Source organism: Phascolarctos cinereus, unplaced genomic scaffold (assembly GCF_003287225.1).
Source record: "Phascolarctos cinereus isolate Bilbo 61053 unplaced genomic scaffold, phaCin_HiC Scaffold_1;HRSCAF=81, whole genome shotgun sequence".
Taxonomy (NCBI): Eukaryota; Metazoa; Chordata; class Mammalia; order Diprotodontia; family Phascolarctidae; genus Phascolarctos; species Phascolarctos cinereus.
Window position 1 is genome coordinate 175,581,254 of NW_027555514.1, and position 13,423 is coordinate 175,594,676.

General features: G+C 36.4%; 1 protein-coding gene across 1 annotated transcript in view; it reads right to left on the bottom strand.

Moving 5' to 3' along the window:
- Nucleotides 1–3,465: 3,465 nt before the first annotated feature.
- CMAS (cytidine monophosphate N-acetylneuraminic acid synthetase) overlaps nucleotides 3,466–13,423 on the bottom strand; it is a 31,877-nt gene continuing 21,919 nt past the window's right edge. The window contains exons 4-8 of the mRNA XM_020994264.2: nucleotides 12,943–13,076; nucleotides 9,898–9,992; nucleotides 9,147–9,318; nucleotides 8,108–8,261; nucleotides 3,466–4,101 (exon numbers count right to left, since the gene is read on the bottom strand). Coding sequence (XP_020849923.1) covers nucleotides 3,914–4,101; nucleotides 8,108–8,261; nucleotides 9,147–9,318; nucleotides 9,898–9,992; nucleotides 12,943–13,076 — 743 coding nt within the window. The 3' untranslated portion in view covers nucleotides 3,466–3,913. The remainder of the gene's footprint in view (nucleotides 4,102–8,107; nucleotides 8,262–9,146; nucleotides 9,319–9,897; nucleotides 9,993–12,942; nucleotides 13,077–13,423) is intronic.

Consider the following 13,423-nt stretch of genomic DNA (forward strand, 5'->3'; position numbering starts at 1 on the left):
TGGATAGAAAACTGTCATGTAGCACAGGGCCACTGGGGCTTTGTCCTAGGCTGCCAAAAATTCAAGTACAGATGGGCTTCCTCAATGCAACAGTCAAGCTCTGCGGTTCAGGGTCCTTTAGAGGACTGTGAGATGTGGAGCAAGTCAGTACTCTTGCCCGAGGAAAGCACACCATTTCTTCCTTCCACCCTCTGAGGATCCACACTGCTCTCAGAGGTCTACTTTCCCCTACTGCTATACTTGTATGACTGTATCCTATTGGGGTAAGCTGCCCTTATGCCACCTGGGCTGGGATCCTACCCAACATGATGCACCCAGGATTAGTGGTGATAGTGGCAAATACTGGCTTTGGGTTGTTCTGAGGTCTGTCTTTCATGCCAACCTCTCTGACTCAAATTTGCCCCAGAATTCCTTCTTACATTAATGCTTGGACAGACACCACAGATGAACAAATAACTGGGCTCTGAGTTGAAGAGGAAGTTAGTGGGCTGGACTATAGTTTTGGTTTTAATGATCCCAAGTTTTTCCCTGAAACAAAGGACCATCTTTTTAACACCAATATTGTCCCAGTGATGCTATCTGGTTACAAAGCTGCAAATAGCAGTTTCTTAAGAATTTAATTGCAAGATCACTCAAAAAATGATGAAATTCATTGTGAGGATGAGAATGTTGCCTCTCAGTTTCTTTGGGGTTTCAAACCTGAATGATTGAGGATGGTTTCCACCAACAGAAATTTTTGAGGGTTAATTTTTGAGAGAAAGATTAAGTTCAGGTTTGTGTGCAGTATCACAGAATTTAGGGCAAGAAGAGGCCTTAGAAATCACTTTCTAGACCAGCGGTGTCAAACTCAAATAGAAATGGGGGCCACCAATCTATACATATACTGGGGTCCACATATTGACAGTTTTAAAATGCAATGTTATCTACATTTTATTGTATTTTTACAATTTTTTGTCCCAGTTAATTTTAATCTGGTTCAGACAACACTCGGGAATGTTATGGGCTGCATGTACATTGCTCAGGGAGTGTTTGACACCTCTCATTTAGACTAACTCCCTCTAAACAGAATTTGAGTGACTTGCACAGGAAGGAAGTATACAGGGATTTGAACTCAAATCTTCCAATTTCAAATCTAATGCTATTTGTGTTATACATTGCTGTTGAATTTGAGGGGCAACAAGGACATCCTGGTGTTACTATCCAGTAGGCAGTTGGGCATAGAAGTAGGGAGAGAGATTTATGGGTAGAAATATTGGTTTTGGTGACATCTACATGGTAGTGATAACTGAATCCACAGGAGTGGGCAAGATCACCAAGGGACAGAGTGTGTAGATCTTCTCTTCCTAGTGATATTATAGGCTACAATTTTGCCATATACTTCATCTGTATCCCTTAGTAACTATGATGTATACTATAAATAGAAGGTCCTTAATAAGTGCAGTAAGTCAATGACCTATCAATGCCTCTATATCTATCTTCTTAATCTCTGTGTTTTCCAGACTCAAAACTTTGGAGGCCTCTTTGATTTCTTGCATCTCCCTTGTGGCTTTTACCCAATCACTCATCATTATGTTATCTATCATATAGCTTATCACATCAATTCATATACATACAAATCAAATCATGATCCACGAACTATTAAAATCATACACAATAAATGTCCAATATAACATGGTTATTAGTCCACCAATATCAATATTAGAAAGGAATTCCATTGAAACAAAATTCAGGACAAATATGGGACTGAGGACTCATTGCTAAAAGAAGTGCTTTAAAGTGATGCTTGCTTTTTTTAAATATTGGAAAGATAATGTATTCAGTTCACACATACTCTTTTTAAAATTATATCAAGGACACCAAATGTTACAGTATGCAAAAACAAAATAATTCACCTACATTTTTCACCTTGCTGACATAATTTTAGAAGCTATTTCTCAAATGTTGAGATAATGAATCAAGAAATGGTCATTCAAATATGAAGACAAGCATAAGGAGCTTTCACTTCTAAGTTTTGCAGTGACTAGGGAGCACTGTAAATCTTTCACACTGGAATCGTCCATCTGTCTTGCTCCTTTGGTTTTCCCTCATTAAACAAGCAAACAAAAAAAACACAGGCACTCTGTAAGATGCCTACTAAATGTCAGCTACTAAAGAGGTCTAGGATCTAATTTGAAAATGAGGAAATTATTTAAATTTTATGCAACTATGGGTTATTTAATTTTATTCATTTATTTATTTATTTGTTTGTTTTACTGTTAGTCAACAAATAGAGGCAGTTTGGAATAAAAGTAAATCTCTAAATATAATTATTTTATCTTAGGTACCAAACATTATTTCTATTGTATGACAAAAATCAGAGCAAAGCTAAGAGATTTTTGTGGCTTAAAAAAACCAGAGAACGAGGGCAATTTTGTTGATACTCCATATAATGTCTTATTCTAGATATTTATATATATATTTTTAAATATAAAAATACTCTTTTAACAGAAGCATATAAACGGACAAGAAAAACATGTTTCCTGCTTCTCTCATATCTAATCTAAATGTTCAGACCTCTGAGATGTTATGTTCAGGACTCAATTACGTAAAAGAGGGATTTCTTTAAGTGTATAGGTGTAATTGTAGCAAAATATGGTACATAAAATTAGGATGAAAACCACCTTAGAGATAAGTACAAGTTGACTCACCGGTCCATCTTCCTCTCCCCATCCCAATTACATATCCAGTTCTAAGTAAACTTAAATAAAATGTAAGCTTTTACACAAATCAAGTTTTTGAGTAAGGTCTTTGAGATTAGGGAGAGTCTTATTTCTATCTTCTAGTGAGTAACACAATGTAACATACACAAGAAGTATTTTAGAAAGTATCTGTTGAATGAGTAAATGCATAAATAAAATCAACACTTTGTTAAAATTTTCACAGGATCATAGGTTCACAAAATTAGATTTGAAAGGCACCTTAATGGCCACCTAGCTGTTAGCCACCCCTCCGCCTCTCATTTTATAGATGAGGAAACAGGTGTAGAGAGATTAAATGACTTCCCAGGATCATACAGCTAGCTATTAAATGCCTGAGATAAGATTTGAATGCAGATCTTCCTGAATCAAGTCCACTACACTACACTACACTAATAGTGTCAAACTCAAATAGAAATGGATCACTGCAGGTCACATATTGACTTAGAAAACCACAAATCCACATCATCTATGCTGCATTGTATTTTCGTCTTGTAAAACATGTTCCAACCAGATTTTAATCTAGTTTGGGCTGCGTTTGGGAGTTGTGCCACTGGCTTTCAGCCAATTGGCCGTGAGTCTGATACCTCTTGCTTCACAGACGTCATGCTGCCTCCTAATTTGTAACTGATTCTAAAATGTATGGTCAAGCGGCAATCCGAAATGCATTTTAGGAATAAGGCAATGCTTCTGTTACCCTTTCTTTCCTACAATAATGAGATAGCTCTAGTAAAGTTTGTGCAATATAGTTTTATTAATTGATAGTGCAAATCTTACTAGACACACAGTCCCATAATAAATAAAACTCAAGGATCACTTGAATCACATGAACATGCAGTCTTATTTGGTACAATGCAAAGCTTTAATCTTTTGACAATATTGCAAATTGTGTTTAACAAAAATCTGGGAAAGACTGGAAGCTACCTTAGAGATGAATTCACATTAAGGTAACACAGATCATTCCATTTCTACAACAGGTTTTGGGCTAATGATTTCAGAAATTTTCATTTTAAAGCTATTTAACTATACCACAGAGCAAATCATATCTCTGAAACATTACACCATGGAAGTAAAACCAATAAAATAAAAGCAAAGTGTTCGAAAAGGGCTATAGTTTCATCTTCTTTTTTTTATCATCATCATCATCATCAACATTATCATAATCATCACATTATGTTTTATTTTTGGCATGAATTCACTTTTTCCATCAGTAGGAAGATGTGTTCTGCAAACTCTCGGATGGCACCTCGGCCTCCATTGCATTTGCAAATATACCCAGAAGCCTTTTGGGCAATGGAGCAAGCATCAGCAGGAACTCCGCTCATGCCAGCTTTTTTCAAGCATTCTTCATCAGAAACTTCATTTCCTAAAAAAAAAAAAAATACATACATATATATATATATATATACACACACACATATATATACATATATATATATATATATATATATATATATATATATATATATATATATATATATATATGGACATGGCAAGCCATTTAAATTCTGACTTCCAATTTAACTGATCCTTAAGTTGCTTTCATTACCTATATGAGGAAACTGGTGCTAAGAGAGGTTAGGTCACTTGCCTTGGGCTGCACAGCTATTAAGTGTCTCAAGAGGAGTTTAAACTCAGTACTTTCTGACTCCAAGTCTATTGGTGCTACACTGCATGGATAATAGGTCCACAAAATCTTGAGATTTTAGAGATGATTGGGGAGGTATTATAATACAGTATAGGGAAAAGAGTGCTGAATTTGAAGTAGTGGGTTTGCGTTCAAATCCTGCCTTTGCCATTTACCCTGTGATACTGGGTAAATCATTTCATGTCTCTGGGCCTCAGTTTCCGCATCCATAAAATGAAAGTGGTTTTTGCTCTGGAAGCATATCTACTCAAATTTAAAACTGAAATGATAAAGAGAAAGATTAGTACGGCTCATATGCAAGGCTGGCTCAAAAGTTCATGAAATCTTCCAGATTGCTGTTTTAATGAGACTGTATACCAGATGACCTCCTAGGTCTGTTCTGAGCTAAATCGCTATGATCCTTTGATCCATTTCCAACAGATGTGTCACCTGATACTGAGATACTTGCCTCAGTGAGTGAGGTCAGCTGGGTGGGAGGGACTGACAAATGGGAGTTACCTGAATTTAAGCTTTCATTTCTCAATGGATAATAGAGCCTGTAGTGATATATGCAGAAGATATTTCAAAAGTAATTTTAATAACAATACAGTGTAACTTCAACAAGCTATGGAAGTACACACATATCTGGAGGAACAGGAACACATTATTTTAGACATACACATGATAAACATCCATATGAATATAACATGGGCCAGGGACACTTAACTTTTTTGTGTGTGTTAAGCAATCCTGGTGAAGCCTATGGAATTCTTAAAATAATGTTTTTATTTGTATTTCTCTAATCAATAGTGATTTAGAGCATTTTTTCATATGACTATAGATGGCTTTAATTTTTTCATCTGAGAACTGCCTATTCATATCCTTTGACCATTTATCAATTGCAGAATGACTTGTATTCTTATAAATTTGACTTAATTCTCTATATATTTTAGAAATTAGTCCCTTATTAGAGACACTGGTTATAAAAATTCTTTCCCAATCTTTTACCACATCACACCTATCAGATTGGCCAACATGACAAAACAGGAAAATGATAAATATTGGAGAAGATGTGGGAAAATTGGAATACTAATACATTGTTGGTAGAGTTGTGAAATGATCCAACCATTTTGGAGAACAATTTGGAACTATGGCCAAAGGGCTATAAAAATGTGCATACCCTTTCACCCAGCAATAGCACTTCTAGGGCTAGATCCCAAAGAGATCAAACAAATGGGAAAAGGACCCACATGTACAAAAATATTTATAGCAGCTCTTTCTGTGGTGGCAAAGAATTGGAAATTGAGGGAATGCCCATCAGTTGGGGAATGGCTGAACAAGTTGTGGTATATGAATGTAATGGAATACTGTTGTGCTATAAGAAAAATGATGAGCTTGAAGACTTCAGAAAAACCTGGAAAGACATGTATGGACTGATGCTGAATGAAGTAAGCAGAAGCAGGAGAACGTTGTACACAATAACAGCCACCTTGTACGATGACTAACTTTGGTAGACTTAGCCCTTCTCAGCAATGCAAGGATCTAAGACACCTCCAAAGGTCTCATGATGGAAAATGTTATTGACATACAAAGAAAGAACTATGGAGTCTGAATATAGATCGAAGCGTACTATTTGCTATTTTTTTCTTCTGTTTTGTTTCCTGTCTTTGTGTGGTTCCTCCTATTGATTCTAATTCTGCCTTACAACATGACTAATGTGAAAATATGTTTAATAGGAATGTATATGTAGAGCCTATATCAGATTGTGAGCCGTCTTGGGGAGGGAGGGGGGAGAGGAAGGGGAGAAAAATTTTAAACTCAAAAGTTTATGGAAGTGATTGTTGATAAATCAAAATAAATTAATATAAAAAGGAATAATGTTTTTAAATGCATAAAGTCAGGGGCAGCTAGGTGGAGCAGCGGCTAAAGCTCTGGCCCTGGAGTCAGGAGGACCTGAGTTCAAATATGGACTCAGACACTTAACACTTAACTAGCTGTATAACCCTGGGGAAATCACTTTACCTTGACTGCTTCACCAAAAAAAAAAAGGGAAAAAAAGGAAGCCAATACACTGAAATACAGTTATCAAAATATCAAAGAAAAAGTTCACGCATCTGATATTAAGAACTCCTGGAGAGGAAACAAACTGAGCTCTAAATTTTCCCCAATATAATTCAATCAAATTGGTTCATAGGAAATGCTAATGAGTAAGAATGTAGGGTTCTGGTTTCCAAATGCCACAATTATCATACATAAATCTTATGTGTAAATCAGTTTTCAAAGAATTAGAATAAAATACAGCCCGCACATTGATACTCAAGGCAAAGTAAACTTTTAGTCATTTAATTTAGTAACTGACTTCTTCTCAATCTCATGACTATCACCTTCTCTGCCTGCCTGCCCCCTCAGTCACCTTCTCTACCAATTTGTTCCTCCCCTGCTCCCTTCAGCACATCCAAGTATTTTTCTCTACTGTAGAAAAACATTCATTAAGACTAGTCGAGATCCTTTCAAGTTGTCATCCTACATTTCTCCTCTCTTTCTCAGCCAAACACCAAAAAAGCCATCTATGCTCATTGTCTCCACTTCTCTTTCCCTTACACATTTTTCAACTCTTCGAAATCTGGCGTGAGATTTTGTTGCTTGTCTGAAACTATTCACTCCAAAGTTACTGATGACTTCTTAACTGCCAAATCTAATGGTAGTTCTTTAATCCTCATTCTTTTTGACCTCTCTGAAGCATCTGACAATGTGAACCACTCTCTCCTGCCAGTCAGTAAGTTAGGCAATGAGCATTTAATTCTGGAATAACCATTCTAGTGAGTGGGACATGTAAAAGGATTGCTTTGCTGCCCAGTCGATTATGTAACATAAATCTGTAGTGGATCAAATCAGCATCGTCTTGTGATTCCCATCAGTTCTAGTCAGCTCTGTGTGAACAGCATTGAAGGAGATGGAGTGGGACACTGGGGTTTGGAAGGTGTGACTGGTAATAGGACAAGGAGTAAGGGATTCAAGAAGAAAATGTAAAGTTGAACCAATTTACAAAGGGTTCAAGACAGTGAGGAGAAGAGAATATCCAGTGAAGGGGTGATGGAATTGGAAGGAACTGAAGGATGGAAGGATTAGTGGTCACAGTAAAGACAAACAGGGACAACAGCCACAAGGCATAAGGAAATACGGAATGATAAAAGATTATGATCAGATAAACTTCAGAGCTCATGAACTCGGAAACAGAATACTTGTGGTTGTTAGTAAGATCAAAAGTATGACTATCTCTGCATGTAGCTAAGCTGGAGTGGAGAAACAAATCATTAAAGCTCAGTTATTGAGGAACTGGGAAGTTGTGATAGCTGAGGAGGCATCAAAATGTAAACTGAAGTTCCCTGGTGCATATGAGGGCAACAGGAGTTGGCATGGAGCCAGTCCAGGCCCTGAACTCACTGAGGAATGAAGGAGAACATACTGAATGTCAACAGAAAATGGTCACAAGGATCTAGATTGGGTGATAAATTTGGACAATGTGAACCTCAGAGGAGGAGAGGCTTGCTGAGTGATGGTGACAGAAGGAGAGTCTGGAAGTAGCACTATGAAACAAGGAGTATTCTGACTCCTCTGCCATGAGTAGTCGCGATGTATAAGTGATCTTTCCTTATCTATAAAATGTACAAAATACCCAGAGATTCACGTGCGAAAGATGAAATCCTATTTCCATTTTATTATGACTGAATAACAAAGTACCCACCTAGATATGCCACTTCTTTCCAACATAAACCCATTTCTTTTCTCCATTCATCCACAACTGCTAGCTTATTGGATATACCAATTTCCATCCTCAAATCCAGTTTTAAAGAAGACAGTGTCTGTTTTGAACAGGGCCTTTCAGAGATTAGCCTCACCTGTGGAAAAAAGATGAAAATATTATAGTGTTACAAATTTTTAAAAAAACAGAAAAATTCTTTAAAAATAACAGCTCCAGAAATATAATACAAGTCAACAAAATGAATAGTTATTTGACATCCTGAGATATTATTTTAAGCAAAAAGAAATAATTTCATATTAAAAATGTGATTACTTTAACATTTTTTCTAAGTCTAATCTAACATTGAAATGTGGTACTTCCACAGAGTAAAAGACTTCAGGGTAAAAATGATATGTAAACTATCCCATTCTGATAAATAAGGCAGCTTCAGCATCCAGAACATGGGAGGCGATAGCTCCACTGTGCTTTGTCCTGAGGAGACCCCATGCGGAGTACTTTGTTGAATTCCTGACGCCATATTTTAGGAAGGTGACTAACAACTTGAAAAGTATACAGAGGAGGGTGACCAGAATAGTGAGGGGCCTTGAAACAATGGAATGAATAACAAAAGGAATTGTGAAAGTTATCCTAGAGAAGATTTAGGTAAAACATGGTAACTATCTTCCTGTGTATAAATAGTTATCATATGTTAGAAGATTTAGATTTTGGTTGGCCTTAATGGACAGATGAGTAGAAGGTGCAAAGAGGCAGATTTAGGCTCAATATAAGGAAAAATTCCCTAATCATTGGGGCTATTAAAAATGGAATGGGCTGCCTTTGAAAGTCTACTAGTCAGGAACTCTGTAGAGGGTATTTCTTTATAGGGAAGAGTTAGACAAGATGGCTTTTGTAGTCTCTTCCATATTTTGAGATTCTATTACAAAAATTTTAAATCTCAGGGTTCTCTCCTCCAATTTTCTGCAAAACTAAATAAAAATAAATGTTATGTATACATAATAAATATAATTCAGTGGGTAAATACCTCAATATTACTCTTCTTTAGTAAACTGATCCCAATTGAATCTCTAACATCATAAGATATTATTTCTTCTTGGTTTCCTGATACATAAATGTGACCATTGGTGAGACATCCATCAATATTGCAAACTAGGAGCTTTATTTCCTTAAGCTTCTCTTTGCCAAAATAACCATATCTGAAAGAAACCAAATCCAAATTTGACAAGGTCCTTCTGAACCCAAATATAACACTCTCATGTTTAAAAGCACTTTACATAGATCATCTCATTCGAGCCTCACAATAACAACCCTGAGGGAGGTATTATAGCTAATATTATCCCAGATGAGAAAACTGAGGGTCAGAGTATGCCTTTCCCTTGGTCAAGCAGCTAATGCTAAGGAAGGATTCTAACACATGTCTTTCTAACTCCGAATCTAGCACTTACTAACTCTTACAAACAGCCTCATCCTCATTAGTTGTCGCCTGTAAATTTAATAAGAATGTTATCTACTTAATTTTGCAAGTCACTGGTTATATTAAAGACTATCATACACAGACACCCACATAAATGCATAAATTCTCATACAGGCTAAAGATCAAGGGAGGCTAAAACGGTATCATTTTATGGAACCTTACCAACTATATTGAATAGCCTATAACCTACAAGTCATTCAGAAATTTCCATCTGAACACTTCCTTGTAATGTTTTAACAATCATAGAATTTGGTTTATTTATTAAAAATAAATATACTCAGCTCTAATTAAATGCTCTTACCTCAATACTCTTTGTTCTGCAATAGGCCAATCAATATCAACATCAATATCTACACTGTGTTCAGCTCGCATTTCATAGTAGGCCATCTTCCCACCCTACAGAAAAAATTAATGTCAAAAGTACTCTGTTTCAGCATCAAATACAGTTGTTCCTGTCCCAGCAAAAAGTTTTTAATTAATATTATTTATTTTTTCCAATGCCTCCCTTTGAAAAATTTAAAAACAAAACAAAAAAACCACTTTGTAATATATTTGCATACTACAATAAAATAAATACTCACATTGGCCAGGGCCAAAAATGAATGAATCATTCTACATTTTAAGCCCATCACCTTTCTGGCAGGAGGTGGGTAGCTATATTTCATTTTCAGTCAGTCAGTCAGTCAATCAGTCAGTCAATAAACCTTTATTAAGTACTTGCCATGTGCCAGGCACCGTGGTAAGCACAGGGAATAGAAAGAGAGGCAAAAAACAGTCCTTGCTTTTAAGGAGCTCACAGATTAACGGGGAAGATAGCATGCAAACAACTATGTACAAACAAGCTATATACATGATAAACTGGAGATAATCAACAGAAGGCACTAGAATTAAAGGAGAAATGGGAGAGAATTCTCAAAAATCCAATGGGATTTTAGCTGGGACTTGGAGGGAGCCAGGGAAGCCAGGAGGCAGAGATGGGGCGGGGGGCGGGGGCGAAGCATTCCACGCAGGAGAGACAGCCAGTAAAAATGAATGAAGTCTGGAGACGGAACGTCTTGTTTGAGAAACAGCAAGGAAGCCGATGTTACTGGAGTATATGAAGGCTGGGAGTGGGGAAAGGCTTAAGAAGAATGGAAAGGTCGGGCAGATTATGAAGGGTTTTGTATGCCAAATAGAGGACTTTATATCTGACACAAAAGGTGACAGGATGCCACGGGACTTTAGTGAATAAAGTAGGGCTACATGATCATACCTGAGCTTTGGAAAGATGACTCTGACAGCTGAATGGAACATGGATGGGAGTGAGGAGAGATTTGTGCTAGGGAGACCAACCAGCAGGCTATTGTAATCGTCCAGGTGTGAGATGATGAGGGCCTGCACCAGGGTGGTGGCAGTGTCAGAGGACAGAAGGTGGCATATTTGAAAGATATCACAAGGATAAAACTGACAGGCCTTGGAACAGATTGGCTATGGGGGATGAAAGAGAATGAGGAGTCAAGGATAATACCCAGTGTGTAAGCCTGCATGACTGAGAGGATGGTGGTACCCTCAACACTAATAGAGAAGTTAGGAATAGAGGGGAGTTTGGGGGAAAAGATATCATTACATTGATCAGCGTTCTAAAATTTTGCAAAGTTTTTCACTATAATGTTGTGTCAATGTTTTCCTAATTCTGCTCACTTTACTCTGCATCAGTTCATAGAAGTCTTCCTAGTTTCCTTTGCAGCTGTCCATTTCATCATTTGTTATGGTACAGTAATATTCCACTGTATGCCTATAGCAGAATTTGTTTAGTCATTCTCCGACAGGTTAGCACCCCCTGAGTTTCCTATTTGCTATTATAAATATTTTTATACCTAGCAGTGGAACAACTGGGTCAAAACGTATGCATAATTTAGTGACTTTCTAGAAAACAGTTTATTACAATGCATGCAACTTTTTTTACAAGTTACTTTTAAAAAGGATTTCTAGAGAACCACAAAAATGTAAGACATTACTAACATAAACCAATGAATTTTTAAACCAAATGATTTGGTGGGCCTTTTTTCTCCCTTTATCAAAACAAACATGCCAAGAAGCTTAGAATATTTCCAAATATTGTTGATGACAAAATTCTCATTTTTTTCCTTTAAAGTGAAATTCTGCTTTAATACTTAAATAATTATAAATGACATTCTCTCCCCCTAATATTATGGCCAAAAGGACAGGTAGATAAATACTATCAAGAAGCAATCTCTAAGGCAGCCTAGGGAGAGAAAAAGACACACAGAGCCCTACAGATCGCTCTTTTTTCTACTTCTCTCCAATTCAGGGGCAGTTTAAGAGTCCCTATGATTTTTGTTCCAATTATGACACAAGAGAAAATGGAGGACAAGAAAACTTACAGTACTATTGAACTTTATTTTATTTGTGGAAATTCATACAGAATAAATAGAAGAACTAATATTTAGCCTTAATTTAAAACTCCCAGTCAAGGAAGCACCTTTGTGTGTGTGTGTGGGGGGGGAGTGTGGATGTTTTATTATCATTAAAACTTGTTGGTGTCAATGGGAGGGACTATGATTTCCTATCTTAGCAATTATGTGGATGACAAGGATCATTTTCTATAAAGATGGACTTCCACTTTCACAATTAATAGTCAGTCTATAAGTCCTTGTGTCTCATTCCTACTGGGCAGAGAAATATTGTTTTCTTCCAAATCTTAGAATATGGTTTATGGACCATGTCTCAGATGGGAGCTTGTAAGAAGAATCTGTACCTGATCAGTATGATTTTTCCTAAATATTTGATCTTTTGTGTAAAATTTGTAGACTGGTAAGAAGATGAAAAACTTGTTTTCTTTCCAAACATAGTGTTTTAGATAAACTAATGGTGATATGACGGAACTCCATGGTTTTCAAGTTTTCTTTTCAGGATAGCTTTCATAACAAAGGGGCAATTACTAAATAGTAATGCTATAAGTGAACAGTAACTAAAAAATGGATGCAAAAATGTTAGTATTTTTAATAGAATAACATGAATGTTGCAATAATCATTTTATATTTGAGGATATGTCTGTCTGAAAATCATTATACGCAGAATATCTTTACGTATAGCACACCATACATATACTGAAGTATAGTATGCATAAAGAATTTTATTCTAGTGATCAGTACCAGAGAATGAACATGAAGGGCAATGCCTCATACAAAGCAGTTTATCAGTGATGGTCTAGCCCCCTTAATGTCGACATTTGATATAATTTAGCAATTCTGCTTCTCTTGTCATTTCTCAGGAATTAAGACATAAACATAACTAAAACAGGGTGCACTTCTTTAGAGGGTTTTTGTCAAATGACTATACAGACCTGTAAGTAGCCCATTTCTATCAAATGTCTTTTAGCAAAATAAAAGGAGCCATTTTCATATAATTCTCCATCCCAGTCTTGCCGACGAGGGCGTTTGGCTGGATTCAAATTCAGAGGCTCTGTCACATCACTTACTGCAAGTAAAAGACTACAATCAATTCAAAATGGCTGCATATCTATTAATAACACATCCCAATAACCCCATCTTTGCTAGCAAGAATGATTCTATTGGAATAATTCTGGACAAGAATGGATGTTATATTTAAATTTGTGGTGGTTGTCATTATCAAATGAGAATTGGCCATAAAAATCTAGAAAATCTTCCTATAACATATTAGTACATTGTTGAAGGACCTATTCTAGTTCCCAGTAATTGCTGGATGATCCATGTTGCAGACACAAGAAACCCCTAGTTCAAGTTCACATCCCTGGAAGAGTCTAGATTGTAGTGTCAAACTCAAGTTTGAGTTTGTATTTGAAT